At 40.8% G+C, this 18,787-nt stretch overlaps 2 protein-coding genes across 6 annotated transcripts; both read right to left on the reverse strand.

Moving 5' to 3' along the window:
- Positions 1 to 699: 699 nt before the first annotated feature.
- On the reverse strand, positions 700 to 11,247 carry LOC121183215 (flavin-containing monooxygenase 5-like). 5 transcript variants are annotated; one of them, XM_041040176.1, is made up of 10 exons: positions 11,119 to 11,171; positions 4,331 to 4,471; positions 4,043 to 4,231; positions 3,732 to 3,897; positions 2,899 to 3,041; positions 2,592 to 2,788; positions 2,365 to 2,512; positions 2,056 to 2,263; positions 1,863 to 1,935; positions 700 to 1,775 (listed from the first exon to the last, which is right to left on the reverse strand). In XM_041040176.1, exons 1-10 carry the CDS (start codon positions 11,158 to 11,160, stop codon positions 1,361 to 1,363), a joined length of 1,722 nt encoding a protein of 573 aa, XP_040896110.1. In that variant the 5' UTR covers positions 11,161 to 11,171; the 3' UTR covers positions 700 to 1,360. The 5 variants fall into 5 exon arrangements, with proteins under 5 accessions (XP_040896110.1, XP_040896112.1, XP_040896113.1 ...); XM_041040178.1 differs by lacking the exon at positions 11,119 to 11,171 and adding an exon at positions 5,585 to 6,840; XM_041040179.1 differs by lacking the exons at positions 700 to 1,775; positions 1,863 to 1,935; positions 2,056 to 2,263; ... (4 more) ...; positions 4,043 to 4,231; positions 4,331 to 4,471 and adding exons at positions 5,634 to 7,258; positions 7,365 to 7,437; positions 7,545 to 7,752; ... (4 more) ...; positions 10,215 to 10,403; positions 10,502 to 10,642 and having other exon boundaries at positions 11,119 to 11,247.
- A 1,688-nt stretch (positions 11,248 to 12,935) lies between these two features.
- On the reverse strand, positions 12,936 to 18,298 carry si:dkey-239i20.4. The gene is made up of 12 exons (XM_041041190.1): positions 18,114 to 18,298; positions 17,607 to 17,737; positions 16,739 to 16,879; positions 16,371 to 16,559; positions 16,097 to 16,262; positions 15,812 to 15,954; positions 15,319 to 15,518; positions 14,582 to 14,815; positions 14,294 to 14,415; positions 14,087 to 14,159; positions 13,917 to 13,986; positions 12,936 to 13,826 (listed from the first exon to the last, which is right to left on the reverse strand). The coding sequence occupies exons 3-12, from the start codon at positions 16,868 to 16,870 to the stop codon at positions 13,464 to 13,466; spliced, it is 1,692 nt and encodes a 563-aa protein (XP_040897124.1). The 5' UTR covers positions 16,871 to 16,879; positions 17,607 to 17,737; positions 18,114 to 18,298; the 3' UTR covers positions 12,936 to 13,463.
- Between the last annotated feature and the right edge of the window lie 489 nt (positions 18,299 to 18,787).

Raw genomic sequence — 18,787 nt, forward strand, 5'->3', positions numbered from 1 at the left:
GCAGTTCTTACCGTGTTAAAATCACATGTGCTGTTTACAGTCCTCTTGACTAATTTTCTGAGTGGTACATGTTTTTTTTTTTTCGATTTCAGTTTGGTGTAGAAGTGTAACCTTTACATGAGCAGTTATAACCTTGGTGTTGAAGTCTGCAACCAGACAAACACAGCTGAATTAACAAAATGTATTCTCAACTAGCACACAATCTTTGACGTCCATCGAGTGGCATTCAGACCATAGGTGGTCCAAAATCTGGCAACCCGAATGTTAGGGAGTCACGCGTGGAAGATTCTTGTTCCGGGGTCTACCGGTGGTTCACGAGCCGCGGTTAATTTGAAGTTTATTAAGTCCAGCTTAAACCTAAAAAATATTTAATTAATCCTTTTAGAGTTTTTATTGTTGATTTTGTCTATCTATCTATCTATCTATCTATCTATCTATCTATCTATCTATCTATCTATCTATCTATCTATCTATCTATCTATCTAAAAAAGAGAATAGAATAAATGGGCTCACCTTTACCTAAATTGAACTACCTTAAATGGACTGGAAACATTCAGTGTGTGTAAATCAGTTTTCAGGGACTATTTTAACTTTCCTCCAAAACACATCTAGACGTGCAATTTACAGTCTTCTTGGCCAAATGGACTGAACGACAAAACCAAGCAAACCTATTGCTTTTTTTTTTTTTTTTTTTTTACAAATAATAAACAAATCAAACTGTTAACTTATTGATAATGGTGAGAAAAACTGACAGAACTAGCATCTTGTGTCAGTGTCTCTCATTCTGTATTTGAGCGAAAAAAGAAAATAAAATTCACAAAAGTAATTTTATGTCTTGATTCTTCAAATTTATGGGCAACCATTACCACACTGTACAGTGTCATCCTTACAAAGAGTCAAACAGTCGAAAGTGTTGTCTTTTCACAAGATACAAAGACATCCTAGAGGGAGGCCTCACATGATTCATGTATGATGCAGTGAGACACAGAGGACTATACAGCACAAGGTTTCATGACGTGTTTTTCAAGCCAAACATCAGGTAAGCTCTGAAGCTGCCATTAGGTGGCATCATTGACCAATGTACATTATCTTCATTTGAAGTGCCAGTTCAGATATGGAGTAACTTAATAGGAACTGACCGAGGTGTAAAAATATTACATAGATATACAGTTCCTGAGTACAGTTTTTAGGTATTTTAATCAATTAAATTTAAATTTGAATTTTACTGTTACATTAGTAAATTATCTAAATAATGCTTTCCTTATATGTGCACTGTCTATGATCACTATGTTAATTATTATAAGCAGCGAATCTCTACGGTCATTATCACATCAGAAATGAATTAAATATTAAATGGGCATCACTGTGCAGGCAGGTTGACTTTTATCTTGTCTAACAGTGCAGTGGGATCCTGTAGGAAAGCTGGAAGGTTGATTCTGTGAACATACGCGGCCAATACCACGGCAGCAGCCAACAGAATCAGAGGCCACTTAAATGATCTCTTGGGTTTGGGCTCATCACAGGGCCTGGTCTGCATGGGCTGAGCCACTCTCTCCCACTGAGTGAGGATGGCCTGTCGGGCCCCAGCCCACTTTCCCGGCCCTCTCAGACGATACTGGTACGGGGTACCGGGGCCGAGCATCATGTTTAGTCCCAGTCTGGGATCGGTCAGCAGCAACCTCATGATGCTGGGTCGAACCCCCACCAGCTCTGCTATCTCATCCATGTAGCTGATGTAATCGACTTGGATGGTGTGTCTCTGACTGGTGACATACCTGAAAAAGGCACCGAGATTCATTGCCCTGTGTATAACAAGATTTGATGCATTTTAGATCCAAATCATAAAGCTGAGACAGTTCAACCTTTTAGCCATGGTTTCCCTCTTGTAGCAGATGTCTTTCATCATGGCAGCCGCTGAGGGAAGTTTGATGCAACCTGTTTATAATGATAACCACAATGTGTGAATTTACCTCGTATACTTGAAATACTTCTGTAAGGAAATGCGATGTGAGGAACAATTCTTTAAAGCATTTCACGGACCCTGTATCACTGTACCTTTAAAGACACGTGTGGCCCATCTGGCCTGCATCTCAGAGATGGGCATGATGGCTCCCAGTGGCTGCACTAGACCAATGATAGCCAGTGTAGGACGCTCCAACTCAGGAGGAAACACATACTTGTACAGAGATGCTTTGTTCTCAGACACTGAGACCACATGTGAGGCCAGGAATGGAAAGGAAAACCTGTAACCTGTGGCAAACACCTGGAAGACAAGGGACCCATGTCAGTCATAGACTACTTGTCAGCTGCACTGTTGTCTGTGAAAGTGTAAGGAGAGTATAGACACAATCAGGTATAACCTACCACCAGGTCAATATCTTCCTCTACACTCCCGTCATCAAACTCCACTCTGGACCCTTGAATTCTGCAGATGTTGGGTTTCACCTGAACCGTTCCAGAGAGGATGCGGTTGGGAAGCTCATCATTCACTGTGGGATGCTGACTGAACAACCTGAAATTTAAATTCAGACTAATAAGTAAAACTGCAAGTTTTTTTATTTTATTTCTGTCTGTTGTTGTTGCTGTAATACCTGTGTTTTGGCTTCAAGTTGTACAGACTGTGATTAAATCTTTGGTTGAGTCGCCTCTCCACCACACTGCATGATAATCCAAAGGGAAGGATTTTGCGCGCAACAGTCACTGCCCTGGTGGTGAGCATATCACGAGGAAGACCATTGTCTGAAACCCGGTTTAGGATCCAGGCTCCTCTCCGCGTGCTTAGATATACCTGGAGATATGAGATAAAAAAAGAAAAAAATAATTTTTGCCAGATCTTGCTTCAGGTTAAGAGAGCAAAGTCTTATTGTGTGTGTCTGTGAGGATTTATAGCTGCCCGACCTGTTTGGTGACTCTGCTCAGCTCCACTGCTATGTCTCCTCCAGAGTTTCCTATTCCAATCACTACGGCCTTTTTATCCCTCCACTCCTCAGGAGTCTTGTAGTCTCGACTGTGGAAATACCTCCCCGTGAAAGTGTCAATGCCTGAAAGGAGAAAGGAGTCACCACTAAACAAAATACATTACTTTTTTTTTCTTTTTTACATTACATTCACTTGACCAGACTTTTTTAAAATTTTGTCCAAAACCACTTAGTGAAAATATCTCTGTGTCTCTGCTGCAAGGAGAATTCATGATACCTTGGTACTGGAGGATTTAAATAAAAAAAAAATCTGTCTAAATTGAAGAATTTTGCTTCCTCGTTGATACAGATATAAATGTGCAAACAAGTGAAAAAAGCATTGCATACATTCTACCCTTTGTGTCACATCTGGTTTGTGATTCGATTTGATTTGAGCCAGATGTAATGACAGTGGTTTTTTTTTAAATATGGCATAAGAAACAAAGATACAAAGTCAAAGACAAGTGAAACTGTTTTAGATAATCATTAATAGTGTTGGATAAAACATTGCCAAATGTCCCCGTCCCTGGAACATTTACCTTGACACATCATTCAGTGCATTTTTTTTCCATTTTATGTCTATGCTACTCTCTCAGCTTTTCACAGCTCGCACTAACGTAAACGACAAATTCCAGTTTATTTGTTATTATAGTTTGACCCCACATACTTATGCAAAGATGTGACAAGATACAGTCTAGATACAGTCTTCTCATGCTTTATAACACAAAATGTCCTTGACTGAATGGAGGGATATTTGCAGCCAATAAGAGTTACCTGGGAAGTCATGGAGAGGCAGGTGGGGGTGGCAGTGATGTCCAATACAGATCATCACCGCATCAAAAATGTGTTTCTCCCTTTTACCGTCCTTGTCCTCTGTTTCAACATCCCACTGGCCTGAGCGAGAAAAATCTGATCTCTGCTTCAGCTGCAAGACTTTGGTCTGGGCGACAGAAAGAGCATAATCTAAATATCATCTATTGACATATGCATTCAACCAGCTGGTACATTGAACTAAGCAGCATTTTATGTCTAAGACTGAGATAAAAAAAATTATTCACTAATTATTATTAGTGAGGAATCCTTACGTTGAAGCGTATGTGCTTGAGGAGCTGGAAGTGATCGGCATACATCCGAAAGTAGTCCATGATGAGGGAGTTGTGCATGAAGTTTGGGAAGTGACCAGGGATTGGAAAGTCACTGAAACACATCATCTCCTTGGACGTATTGATGATGACAGAGTGGTAGATGCTGGCCCTGTCTGACTCAGGATTCTCCTGCAGTGTGATAAACCAACCAAGAGCAGAAAAAAATGCTCAGCATCGCTGACTATGTGAAGAAGTGAGAAAGTCCAACTTGCACACAGTGTGACCCACCTTAAACCTCCACAGACCTCCAATGTCGTCACTGCTTTCAAAGCAGACGGGCTCCAGCCCCTCGTCCAGACAGGACTTGATGCAGACCAGACCTGAACTGCCTCCTCCAACCACTGCCACACGACGAGTCATACTGCAGCTCTGTGGACGATGAAGCAGATCAGTCAGAAAAATGTTTTCTTTGGTAAAAAGCAGATGCACTCAGGCTGCTGCACTCTACATTAAAGAGAAAGTTGGTCCAAAGATACATTCTTATTTTTTCCCTATGGTGGACTGCAGATCTAATTCCTACTTTATTTACAGGGTTCATTATTTGGATGTTTGACTTATAATTTGCCGAAATTCATAATCAGCACAAACCAGTGCAGTAACACTTGAATACTTTTAAACTTTGACAATGGAAATACATTTTATAGCAGTGTGGTGCAGGTTCTGAGCTGCTTCTTCCTGTTAGGGTTTTCACATCCTCAGAAAATCAATTTGTTTTTGCTTTTAATTCTGGTTTATGTCGTTTGACATTGGCCTTAGAGGAGGACTGTGATCTCTGAGTGACCGTCTAGTTCAAATCTGTTCTATTTATGCCAACAAGACACATGCAGCCTTTACAGACTATGATTTGTTCTCTGATGTCATTTTAACTTTTGTAAGAGACCAAGAAATCTGAAATTCAATATAATTTACATGCATTAAATGCAAACAGTCACATGTAAGTGTCTATGGAAGATATATTCCATCCATCCATTTTCTATTCCCCTTGATCTGCCAGTGTTGTGGGGGAGCTGGAGCCTATCCCAGCTGATACTGACGAGAGGTGGTATACACCCTGGACTGGTCGCCAGTCAATCGCAGGGCTGACACACTAAGACAGACAACCACACATGCACACACTCACACCTAGGGGCAATGTTGAGTAGCCATTTGACCTAATTTGCTGTAGAAGAGCCCACGCAGGCACAGGGAGAACATGCAAACTCTACATAAAAGATAAACATATCTTCTTCCACAAACTGATAAACATAATCATAAATTTGATGTACAGGAGAAAAAGCAAAGAAAAACCCAGCTGGGTCGCCCAAAGTATCACATCCAACAGGGGACATACAGTTAACTCTTGAGTGAGCGATAAAAGCTGTTACACACAACAACTAATAACAAACTAAACAGATTTGGGGTATTAAATTATTGTATATTTAATTATAAAGTCTACCAAATCCAATTTTCCAATCTCTCCATGCATCCCTGCAAACGTCTTACCTGATGTGATGACAGAAAAACAAAATGCAGTGTTGCACAGGTTAGGGGCCTGACAGTCACAGTGCAAATTCACCAGTAACCTTACCTTTAGTACAGTCACGCAAATGAATGAATAACCTGCCAGAAAAACCTGCCAGAAAAACCTACTGCACACACCCACAGGTCCCTAGAGATGAATACACAGACTTTCAGCTATTTACTAATACAAAACCTGTGATCTATGGCAAACACTTTTTTTTTATTTTTATTTTTTTTAATTTTTCCTTTAATGCAATGCCTTACTGATGACATTAGAGTGGCTTTGCTAGTCTTATATTAATCTCAGAACACTGTATCACAAACCCGGCAACACGAATGGTATGTAATTCATAATCTACCTCATCTCATCTGGAAGCAGTTGTTCTTGGAAAACCTTTTTTTTTCCTTTTACCGTTTACGTTATAAAAACACATCAATGCTTTTCCTTGGAGGCCAAATCAGTATTTTTATTAAAGTATTTTTTTTTTCATCAAAAACATATAGTATGTGGTAATGTAGCCATGTATTCTATAGGTACCGTAGGAAGCATCAAGATAATGCAAGTTACATATGAATTAACAACAAATGTAAACTCAATTATATCAATATAAAAAATTTGAAATACTAAACAAAAAATGGTAATGTAGCTCTACATGATTGATGTGAAAAGACAAAGGATCTTCATGTTCCAATATTGCAAACATAGCCTGAATACTTATTTTAAAAACATGACTAATTATTTCACCCAAACTTTTTGTTTAAATTGCATTATTTAAAATATATATGAAAATTAAAAACAACACAAAAGCAGAGGTAATGCACCATAAACTCTGATATCCATCATTGTAGACGCAATGCAGAGTACGTGTCACTGTGATATACCCACAGACGGTGTCTCTGCAATCATACGATCCCAACACTATGCATGGAGAAACAAAGACAATCCATCTGCTTAAATTATTGAAGTCTGAATGAAAGCTGTAGATTAATAGCTGGCTAACGCCTAGTGTGAGATCCCAGACTGGGATCCTAGCAATCGCTCAATGCCATATGCTGTTTATTAGCTTTTAGCATAGTAATATCATCAGCTGGCTTTTGAAACCCTGATATGGTGTTATCATCTATCTTAGTATATTGTCCATTTCAGGAGCTGGGCTGGTAGTGTGAAAATTGCATACAGATACATGTACAAGTGTTAAAAGACTGATCACAGCTGAAATGAATTTAGTATGAATTTCTCATCACTGTGCAGGCAGGTAGACTTTTATCTTCTCCAGCAGTGCAGTGGGATCCTGTAGGAAAGCTGGAAGGTTGCTCCTGTAAACATACGCAGCCAAACCAACAACAGCAGCCCACAGAATCAGAGGCCACTTAAATGATCTCTTGGGTTTGGGCTCATCACAGGGCCTGGTCTGCATGGGCTGAGCCACTCTGTCCCACTGAGTGAGGATGGCCTGTCGGGCCCCAGCCCACTTTCCCGGCCCTCTCAGACGATACTGGTACGGTGTACTGGGTCCAAACATCACGTTTAATCCCAGCCTGGGATCGGTCAGCAGTAACCTCTTGATGCTGGGTCGAACCCCCACCAGCTCTGCTATCTCATCCATATAGTTGATATAGTCAACCTGGATGGTGTGTCTCTGACTGGCGATATATCTGAAAAAGAAACTCGAGCTGGTTACGTTGTGGAGTGCAAGATTTAGTATTTTTCAGATCCAAGATATCCAAACAATCACAACGTTAAGTAAATACACTGCAGAACCTTTTAGCCATGGTCTCCTGCTTGCACTGGACATCTTTTAGCATGGCAGCCGCTGAGGGAAGTTTGATGGAGCCTGTTTGAAAGGAGACATTGTGAGACAATCATTTATCTTCTAAAACACATAATACGAGTGAGAGAAAAGGCTGCATCATTAAAATTAAAAAAAAAAACCTGTATTACCTTTAAAGACACGTGTGGCCCATCTGGCCTGCATCTCAGAGATGGGCATGATGGCTCCCAGTGGCTGCACTAGACCAATGATAGCCAGTGTAGGACGCTCCAACTCAGGAGGAAACACATACTTGTACAGAGATGCTTTGTTCTCAGACACTGAGACCACATGTGAGGCCAGGAATGGAAAGGAAAACCTGTAACCTGTGGCAAACACCTGGAAGACAAGGGACCCATGTCAGTCATAGACTGCTTGTCAGCTGCACTGTTGTCTGTGAAAGTGTACAAGGAGTATAGACACAATCACGTATAACCTACCACCAGGTCAATATCTTCCTCTACACTCCCGTCATCAAACTCCACTCTGGACCCTTGAATTCTGCAGATGTTGGGTTTCACCTGAACCGTTCCAGAGAGGATGCGGTTGGGAAGCTCATCATTCACTGTGGGATGCTGACTGAACAACCTGAGATTTAAATTCACACAGGTTAGTTATGTTAGAACAAGCTGATGAACACTGAAAGCATTTCAATTAAGATGAGGCAAAAAAGTCTAAAGCAGTTCAAGTGGCATGATGCACAGAGCATGTCGATAATTCTGCTATATAGCCATACAAAGAGTGAGTCTTTAAAGTTTGTCTTAAGGCTGGTCTACAAAGTAGGGTACATGTTCATATTTCAGCCTGAGGATGGTGCTGGAGAAAAGCTTGATAACAGTCCAAGTTTTTAAATTCCTAAAAATTTTAGAATTTTTTGTAAAAACAAAACAAAACAAAAAAACAGAGATGTACATACAGTACCTGTGCTTTGGCTTGAGATTGTACATTTTGTGATCAAATCTCTGATTGAGCCGGCTCTCTCCCAGACGACAGAAAACACCAAAGGGAAGAATTTTCTGTAGAGTGTTGAGCACCCTGTTAAAATACAAATCAAGGGGCACACCATGGTCCCCGACTCTGTTCAGAACCCAGGCTCCCCTTCGAGTGCTCAGGTAAACCTGGGAAGAAATCACAGGGTAGTCAGCCATTATCCTGGCAAAAATGTTCTTCGGTGCCTACTTTACTGTAGCTGTATGTGCCGGCAGTCTTACAGAGCAATAAATGAATGCACTGGCTGCCTTCATCTTCTGTTCTACCTCCCAATAATACAGACAATACAGCTGAAAGTTGGATTTGTTTACAACTAGGTTCTCCTGTAAAATGATGACAATGTGCCAACTCCAGATCTCAGCAATAAAACTGGTGAATAAAATGTTTTCATGACTGGCAGGAATGAGAGCCAGAGCTATGATAATATGGCATGAGTGGTAAAAAAAAAAAAAACGCACCCAAAACAAAACAATTTTCCATCAAGTATGTTAAATGTATAGACACGTTTGTCATCTATATGTAACCATCTCTGTCCAACCTGTTTGGTGACTCTGCTCAGCTCCACTGCTATGTCTCCTCCAGAGTTTCCTATTCCAATCACTACGGCCTTTTTATTCCTCCACTCCTCAGCGGTCTTGTAGTCTCGACTGTGGAAATACTTCCCAGTGAAAGTTTCAATGCCTGAAAAACAAAAAGACATGGCTTCTAGTTTTTTTTTTAATGCTAAGCTAGTAGCGCAGTAAAGGCCAGTAATACTGGTCTGGGTGCAGTGATCCAGACAGACTGAGAATCCTGAATATATTATTATACAAATATTATAAATTCACTGTTGAGTAACTACAAGGGAATGTATGTTATTACCTGATATCGTAATTTAACTAAGATCATTTTTTGGCAGGAAACTAGGTATAAGTACACACAGCAAAACCACACGTTACTATGTAAATATTTTAAATTGATATTAGAAATTACTGGCTTTCAACAGTACAACAGTATTTTCAGCTCTTTGTGAGTTACTAATCTGTACCGATGCTATTTGGAATATTATAGCATTATGATGGGCTTAGAATGATAAATCGTGAACTCCATGCAGTGTTGATTATTTTATGATTCAGGAGGTATACTTTTTCTACCATGTGTTTATGAACAGTATCAATGGTTGTATTATCAAGTTCTGCTAAAAGAAGACTTTGCTCTGCATTTGAAGTAGATATTACAGCTTTACCCTAGAAGTGTGATTTAGGCCAAAGTTGAGGCATTAACCTGACAACACTATTCTCTTGCTGTTGATACAGAATTGTGTAACAACGCTGTTAACAGGGTTGCCACTACAGGTTTATTCATAGTGTGTCAAAGGTCGATTCTTAAATAACATAATCTCTCCTTCATACTGCTAGAGTGCTATCAGCACTTCTCATCCTTGAGCAAACGGAGGGATATTTGCAGCCAATAGGAGTTACCTGGGAAGTCATGGAGAGGCAGGTGGGGGTGGCAGTGATGTCCAATACAGATCATCACAGCATCAAAAATGTGTTTCTCCCTTTTGCCGTCCTTGTCCTCTGTTTCAACGTCCCACTGGCCTGAGCGAGAAAAATCTGATCTCTGCTTCAGCTGCAAGACTTTGGTCTGGGCGACAGAAAGACAGAAACTGGTTAAATTTAAAACAATTTTAAAAAAAAACCAAACATATTTTCTATGCATTTAACTGCATTTAATCTGTAAGGTTAAAGCAAACAGCATTTTAGATATGAAACTGAGGTGGGAATGGTGCATCGTAATAGAAATTCTAAGCAGGAGGTTAGAATCCTTACGTTGAAGCGTATGTGCTTGAGGAGCTGGAAGTGATCAGCATACATCCGAAAGTAGTCCATGATGAGGGAGTTGTGCATGAAGTTTGGGAAGTGACCAGGGATTGGAAAGTCACTGAAACACATCATCTCCTTGGACGTATTGATGATGACAGAGTGGTAGATGCTGGCCCTGTCTGACTCAGGATTCTCCTGCAGTGTGATAAACCAACCGAGAGCAGAATAAATGCTCAGCATCGCTGACTATGTGAAGAAGTGAGGAAGTCCAACTTGCACACAGTGTGACCCACCTTAAACCTCCACAGACCTCCAATGTCATCACTGCTTTCAAAGCAGACGGGCTCCAGCCCCTCGTCCAGGCAGGACTTGATGCAGACCAGACCCGAACTGCCTCCTCCAACCACTGCCACACGACGAGTCATACTGCCGCTCTGTGGACGATGAAGCAGATCAGTCAGAAAAAATGTTTTCTTTGGTAAAAAGCAGATGCACTCAGACAGCTGCACTCCACAGGGAGTTAGCCCGAACCAAGAACTTTCTCCTGTTTATCCCCCTTTTACTTTGGCGAGATGACTCGGACGCGGTCCGTCTGAAGGTGCTTATCTGCAAAAACAACAACAATATCGGATTTTTTCCCGCCCCATACTGGCCACAGGACTCCGCTCTCTGCAGTTCTGTTTGCACTGTTGGAATCTGCGCCATACAATCAAAGATGTGCCGTAATCGAAGTTCAGCTCGAGTTAATATGTGGCCGCCAGTCTAACTTTTAACGCTGCACAGTGCGCTCTCACAACCAAACCTGCTGTCGCAGCCAAACTTTAACTTTGTTGTTGAGTGTGACGTAGCGATCCTATAGAGGAAAGCATTCACCATTACACCATGTTATCCAGGTAATCGGTTTTCTTACCTTTTGCGATTCGAAGAAGGAAGTGATGTTGCCGAGCTGCATGTGAATCACACACTGGGCGGAGGGAGACAGAGCTGCGCAAACTTAACGGTATCTCAAACTGACCCTTGAGTCACAGGGTTACATAACTGTGGGGAAAGCAAACAGATACGTGTTCCCGCTCCACAACACATTGCACGCTACCTTTAACAGTCAGCAGCTCGATATGACGATGAACCTGATTGTGTTTCCATCTTTAGAAACAGCCAGTGGAGGTCAAAGGAGCCGATTAATCAATCACTCAAAATCAACACAATGCAATTCCAAACACACAAATACATTCTGTAAATCTATATAAATCACTGAGTGTCACAGGTTTTCTGTTTTCTAACGAGCCATCATTATAAATTAAAGGATAAATAAAAAGATCAAATTATGATAGAAGTAGACATAAACCAAATAAAATTATTGCCAGTTTTTATTTATAGATTCTTGATAATCTATTATTATTTATGCGCCATCATTAAACTCACTGGTTATAAGTGTATGGGTTTTGGACAGTTCTACAAATCAGCAGGTCTTTGATTCTGTGAGGGAGCACAATCTCTGTTTTATGTTTGTGTCTCCATCTGCTGGGTTTAAGGAGTAACACAGCAGGGAAATCACAGCTGAGAAAATCACGTCTAGGGGAGGGTCCGATTTCTGGTTCTGGTACCACTCTGGTCCAACCCACTGACCCTGTCCTGTCAGATGGTACTGATATGTAGTACCAGGACCCTGCAAGACCTGCAGTGCCAGTCTGGGGTCCTTCATCAAGAGCCACAGTATGTTTGGTCGAACCCCTACCTGCTCTGCCAGAGAGTCCAGGTAGGGTTTAGTCCACCTGGAGGGGGTTAGTCCAAAAGAGGAAACCAAAACAAATATTATAGTCACATGTGCTTCACATAAGCTTGGTTATGGAGTTAGACGTTATGAACAGCTTTAGATGCATTTTCCTCAGCGTTGAGTTGTTTTTTGTTTTGCAAATGTTGTGTAATTGTTTTATGTCTGGTTACTGAGTTACAGACATCACAGTGATAAGCAAGCTGTTACCTGTCTGAACAAGCCACTTTGGCAGGTATTTCTTACTGTTTTCTACAATTCTGACACAACCCACTCTTAACTCCTCCACACATCTCAGAGAATACAATACATTCACTGACAGGCTTGCTTTACAGGATGACTATTAACCTACACTCAAAGAAACTCAAGCGATTTAACTTCACCTTTTTCACTGCTTTGTTATTTTTGAGAAAGTTTCACAGTTTCTGTGTTTCATACATGTGTATTTCATACAGAAACCATAGAACAAGCAATCTGTGTATTTGTCAGTTTGCTCCTGTGAACATTTACAACATGCGTCCAGACTGTGGGCTGAGAGAGTGTCCTCTGAAGACATGAAGCTCTGACCTCCGGCGTCAGCAGCAGCTGCTGATTTGGCTCCTTTCATTTGTTCTTCACGCTGTTGATCGTAGCTCCATCAAGTGGCTGTAGTTTTTATGTTGGAACAATCAGCACTTTAAATGTGGCAAAGTACAGGTATTGTACACTGAAATTATAAATGATTAAAATGTGATGTAAAAATGATGGAAAGAAGAAAAATTATGGGAAAAAAATGTAAAAGCAACTGCAACAGATCAGATTGAATACGTTTTTTCATTGCTGACTTTGATGCTGTTGATAATGTGTTGATTTTTATATTCAACATTGTGATACTTAGAATGTCTTAACAGTAAAAGCAAGAAAATTATTTTTTATTTTATTTTTGTTTATTGTTTTTAGTTTGGGGTTTGGTCAAATGAAGCAAATTCTGTCTGCCCAACATTTCCACAGTCCACAATTATCTTTAATTTTGAATTAATTATCAATTATTCTTTTAATGACTTTTTTTTTCTGGGACCATAACCTGTGCTGAAAAGAATGAAATACCCAGCATGTGTCGGTGGAACAGACACACAGACAAACAAAATATTTTCCATGAGGATTTCAAATGAGCTCCAACAGGCGGGCTGATATGGTGCCATGAACAATTAAAAAAAAAAACCTGTAATACTGTGCAATTTAATCTGACCTTTGCAACGGACACACCTGTCACAATAATTTTACAATTTTATAATCTTGTGTTATTACATATATAGCATTTGCACACCACATCAAAAACTGGAAGACTGTCTTTCTGTCAGCACACCAACACAAAAAGAAAGAACCAAAATACAGTAAAGGACTAAGTTTCCCAGACTTTGTGCACTATCTCTGTTTTATGGCAGTTCAAATATTTTTTATACCTGTATGTATTTATTCATACATTTTACTTCATGTTCTTGTGGTTAACCAGTGAACCAGGTGTCCCTCAGAAAAACCATGCTCCTGTCCAGTGTCTGAGCTGCACCCTGCAGCACTGGAATGAGCTTATTTCTAGACAGAAGCAAAGCCAATATCACACTTCCTCCAAATGTGAGCAGCCAGGGTGAAAAAAGGACAGATGACCTTGTCTCTGGTTCTGGTACTGCTCTGGTTTTGAAAGGCAGAGCAACTCGCTTCCACTGAGTCAGGATAGCGTGTCGGGCTCCAGCCCACTGTCCAGGTCCGGTTAGACGATACTGATATGGAGTGCAGGGACCAAAGAAGACCTTCACCCAGAGTACAGGATCTCTCAGAAGTAGAATCAGGAAGTTTGGTCGAGCACCTACCTGTAATTGGAAGTCAAACATGATTGGGTCTTTTATATATGTACTGTATATATGGTAACACCGATTGATATAAAGCTAAATTGAACTGACCTCCTCAGCCATGAAATCCAGGTATGGGATGTAATCTACCTGGCAAGCAGCCTGTCGTGGGCAGGGATAGCTGAGAAAGCAAAGGAAAGGAGAGGATTTGTTGAACTTTGGCTGTCCACTGGAGGGACATGAATGATCTGAAGTCATATCAGTGTGAAGACGATGTCTACCTCTTCATGTTTCTCTTTCTCTCAGACTCAGTGACTTCCAGCATTTTCTCCTTAGATGGAAGATGACTCAAACCTTGAAGGTAAACAGCACAGACTGACACATCTCGCTCATCAATCCTGTGTGTGTGTGTGTGTGTGTTTGTTTGTTTTTTGTTTGTTTGTTTGTTTGTTTGTGTGTGTGTTTAAAGCTGTGCATAAAGTGTTTACCTGAAAAGACCTTAACAGCCCACCGTGCCTGCATTTCTACTATGGGCATGATTGGTCCTTTTGTTTGGAAAAGTCCCATGATGACCAGCGTGGGACGTTGTAGAGACGGAGGAAAGAGTCTCCTGAAATTGTAAAAGAAGATTTTATGTTACAATATTAAGTGATAAGATTCATGAATGAATGAAATAAAGCACTAAATAAGTTTTATGACTTTAACAACCATGGTAAATCAGGAGTACCTACTTTACATAATAAAAGTTACCATTTCACACTTTATCTTATACTTACTTGTACAATGTCAAATCTCCATGAGGCCCCTCAGACAGAGCTGTAGGCAGGAATGAGAAGTTTGCACTATAACCTGTACAGAAGACCACAGCATCAATGTCCTCCTCCACTGTGCCATCTTCAAATATAACTCCTGAATCTGTAAACCCTTTCAGGTTGGGCTTCATGACCAGCGCCCCCTGAAGGATTCGGCCGGGAAGATCATCATTAATCAAAGGCCTTCGGTCTAAAAGTCTGGGAAAGTGATGAAATGACAAACTGAGTCAGTCAAACTGGTTTTGTTTCACATGTCACAATGAAAACTGCTTTTTTTTTTGTATTAGCTAAATGCATTTGTACAGATGATGCCATGCAGGTACTGATGTAAGGCATGGAGTAAAACTATACAGAGACTGAGAAGGATCTGTGGCTCTTCCCAACATGTGAAGATAAAGTTGAAATGTTGTGTTTGTTCACTTTTATTACATAACTGAGTCTAACATTGTTATTGTGACTTACTTGTGCTACATGTGTGTTTGTGTTGGCAGTAAAGGTACAATCTAAATCTAATGTCATACTAAATCTGAACCAAAGGGCAGATCAAAAGTTCAATATGTGGAATACTTTGGTTTATGATTTCCCATCAGCCTCAGCAGTACCCAGCATTTAGTGTTTACTACTAGTTTCCAAATGTTAGCATGCTCATACTTAGTAAACTAGGACGGTGAACCAACACAATCCCTGTGAAAATGTGTCACCTGTGTCTGGGCTTCAGGCCGTACAGTCTGTGGTCATATCTGTGGTTCAGTGCTCTCTCTGCTGCCCAGTTAACCAGAGTCTTGGGGAGAACCAGCATCAGGATGTTGCTGAGCCTGGTGATAGCTGTCATGTCCAGAGGAAGACCATTGGTGGACATCCTGCCGATCACCCAGGCCCCCTCTCGTGTGCTGAGAAATGTCTGCCAGAGAAGAAGAAGACTAGGTGTAAAAACATGGAGCATAAATTTTTTTGGTTTATCATTTACATACAGGAAAAATGAGACACATTCAAAATAATGTGATATTTCAGAGAATAAATGATTTGTTGTACTCTATTTTAACATGCAATAGTACAATAAAAAGCTCATAAATAAAAGACAAAACTAAATATACAAATTGATGGATTAGCTTAAAGCACATCTATCATCTGTTTACTGGTTACTGCTGTCCAGAGGTACTAGAGACGAGGTTTTTCCTACTCTTCTACTCTTACCTTCTCTGCAGATCTACTAATCTCCACAGCAATATCTCCTCCAGAATTGCCAATGCCAACCACCACCACCCTCTTTCCTTTGCAGGCATCTGCATCTTTGTATTCCCAGCTGTGAAAACACCTGCCAGAAAACGTCTCATATCCTGGAGACAAGAAAAACAACAAAATGTACTGATGCAAAATAAACCAGCCCACTTCAATCCTCCATCAGATTCTATAAGACTTGAATGAAAGTATACAGCATGCTTGACAAAGCAGTTTTAAAAGTGGTTTTTGCGTACTGACCTGCAAAGTCTGACAGGGGTAAGGCCGGATGGGTGTAGTGACCTGAACACACCATAACGGCATCAAAAACGTGACTCTCTTCCTCTCCATCCTTGTTTATGGTCACTACATCCCACTGACCCGACAGAGAGAAATCTGGTCTTTGTGTAACACTCCTCACTGTGGTCTGAATCATGGGGGTGCACATTGAAACACATTAAGATTTCTGACTTTACGTATCATTATGTAGAAACTTGTAATAAGAAAGTGACAGTCTTGGCAAAACAGGAATAACCTGAAAGTGAATGTATCTGAGCAAATGAAAGTGCTCAGCATAAAGCTTGAGGTACTGCAGGAGCTGAGAGTTGTGCATGTAGTTTGGATAGTCAGCTGGCATGGGAAAGTCACTGAAACACATCATCTCTTTTGACGTGTTGACTACCAACGAGCGATAGATGTTGGACCGCTCTGGCTCAGGTGACTCCTGTGGGCACAAAGAAAAACCACATAGTGCTAATGAAAACATCACTCTGATATTGACATTTTGCTGTTTTAGCGGTAGTGATGGTTAGCATTACTGTGCACAAGCCACACAGTCTTTGTTCATATATTAGAAGCAAGACTAAACAACAGGATGAATCTAAAAACTGTGCCCCCACAAACCTTGAATCTCCACAGGCCGCCAATGTCATCACTGCTTTCAAAGCAGACCGGCTCCAGACCCTCTTCAACACAGGTCTTGATACAGGCCAGACCTGAACTGCCTGCTCCGACCACTGCCACACGTCGAACCATTGCTGGAAACTTGTGTAGGGAAGGACAAACCGTATCAGGAAGAGTCTACAGCCATGCACTGCTTTGGGCTAAGTGATGTATTTACCAGGTTTATCATATTGCTTTGGTGTTAGTCTGTTAGCAGGCTAATATCTGATAATTAGCACTAATGAATTTGTCATTTTATCATTTTGTTCTGCACATTTATGTTACAAAATTATTTATCTGTGAGAGCCCTTTCAGGCGTGCCTCCATACTACATGACTTTAATTTTGTATGACCTGCAAAATAAAATTCTGTAAGTCAGTGATCCCTTCTTTACATATGAGCTACACAAGGGTATAACTGTACTTTCTGTTTCTAATCCGCCACTCTTCATGAAACAGTTTAATGTAAGTGGTAAATCACTTAAAAGTAGGTCAAGGCATTAAATAAGTGTCGCTTCACTTCTACACTTCAGCACAGAGTAAAACAGAATGATTTTCAGTAAAGCGATGTTTTTTTACGTCTTTACTTCTTAAGCCTTGCAGTGTTATGTATCTCGTCTCATTAACCACAGTAAAACTCAGAGGAATGCTGCTCAGATTTTGAGGAAGTAAATGTAGATGTTAAAGTCAACATGTAGATGATCTGCGTGTCATGCCAAGGTACACATTTTGGCAGCGGGCACAATTAGTTTTACAAAAGTACGTCTCTTCATTGTTGAATAGCAATGCTCTTATTTTAGAAGTCTGAAGGACATGCTAGCTGCTCTCACCTTCTCCAGCAAGCTGACTGCAAGTCCTGCGCAGCTGGGACCAGATGTTAGACAGCCTGTTCGCTGACATCAACTGAGCTGTGTCTTATCACCTCATCAGTTAAACAGTACTGTGGGGAGGGACTTTAACCCTGTGCAGTGGAGTGAGTGGAAGGTAAACCTTTAACATACAACTTTCACTGTGGGGGGGGGGGGGGGGGGGGATGAAAACATAATGTTAGTGTTTCAGGTTTTCATTATACTCTGAGCTTGAGACAGAGGTGTAAAGCCTTTGCAGAAGGCTGAGGTGCATTAGTTTCCAACTAGTGCTGGCCCAGTCTGTTGCAATGTAATAAAAGTCAAGAAACCAGAAGGAACAAATATTTGAAACTGAGTCCAACTCTCACTATCAAACTGACTAGCTGATCTCCATACAGGCGTTCATGTTTAATGATAACTCAGACTTATATTATGAAACTCAAAAATCAAAAAAGTTATTCAACTTTTTTAACTGGCGAAGTTACATACAAGTATTAAGCCTGACACGCGGTTCCCGGGCTGTGTTCACAAGAACTATGTCTCAGCTGCTTTTCCCGCGATAGTTTTCTGTCTTTTCTCGATGTTGTTTTCACTTTTAATGACAGCGACAAGTTCACTCTTTCTCATCAAGATCACTTCAGTTTCCCGTCTGGCTACAACCACTTATGTTCACCCCACAGATTGTATATACAAAAAAAAAGTGAAAGTACTGGTCCGCCCGAGTGCGGACGTGGACTAAACCATTTACACAGTTTAGAGGGGGGTGGTAGCTCAGAAGGTCTGATATAATTTCAGATACACAACAAATTTAAAAATTAGGGATAAAAACAGTGCTTTAATTCTCGGCTCTGTGAGGGCCCTCCCCCGAGTTGGGTCCCTGGTAAGTTCCACTTCTGCCCCAGTAGGACTCCCCAACCTGCCCCTACCCTCCTCAGGAATGGGTGCTGGGTAAAAGGGGCCACCTAGTGGCCAGGAGATTCATATCTTTACACACCACTTTGAATGCATCGTAATATATTTATTGTGTATATCATACAATATTTATTGTATGATATACACTGACAGTCCATATCATGGTTAAATATAAGTTTTGGCTTGAAATTGAATTTGTAATAAAGTTTGTATCAGCTGGCCACAGTGTCTGCTCGGCCTTTCCTCTCCTC

This window comes from Toxotes jaculatrix, chromosome 6, assembly GCF_017976425.1.
Source record: "Toxotes jaculatrix isolate fToxJac2 chromosome 6, fToxJac2.pri, whole genome shotgun sequence".
Classification (NCBI taxonomy): Eukaryota; Metazoa; Chordata; class Actinopteri; family Toxotidae; genus Toxotes; species Toxotes jaculatrix.

Bases quoted from the DNA above. Each gene is read 5' to 3' on its own strand.
- LOC121183215 (XM_041040176.1), bottom strand. From the start codon at position 11,160: ATGCAGCTCGGCAACATCACTTCCTTCTTCGAATCGCAAAAG. The intron at 2,789-2,898 runs GTCGGGCAGCTA...TCATATCTCCAG, and splicing joins TGAGCAGAGTCACCAAACAG to GTATATCTAAGCACGCGGAG. The intron at 1,936-2,055 runs GTACAGTGATAC...CATTATAAACAG, and splicing joins GGCCACACGTGTCTTTAAAG to GTTGCATCAAACTTCCCTCA.
- si:dkey-239i20.4 (XM_041041190.1), bottom strand. From the start codon at position 16,870: ATGGTTCGACGTGTGGCAGTGGTCGGAGCAGGCAGTTCAGGTCTGGCC. The intron at 14,416-14,581 runs GTAAGTATAAGA...TTACAATTTCAG, and splicing joins GGAGATTTGACATTGTACAA to GAGACTCTTTCCTCCGTCTC. The intron at 14,160-14,293 runs GTAAACACTTTA...TTTACCTTCAAG, and splicing joins GGCTGTTAAGGTCTTTTCAG to GTTTGAGTCATCTTCCATCT.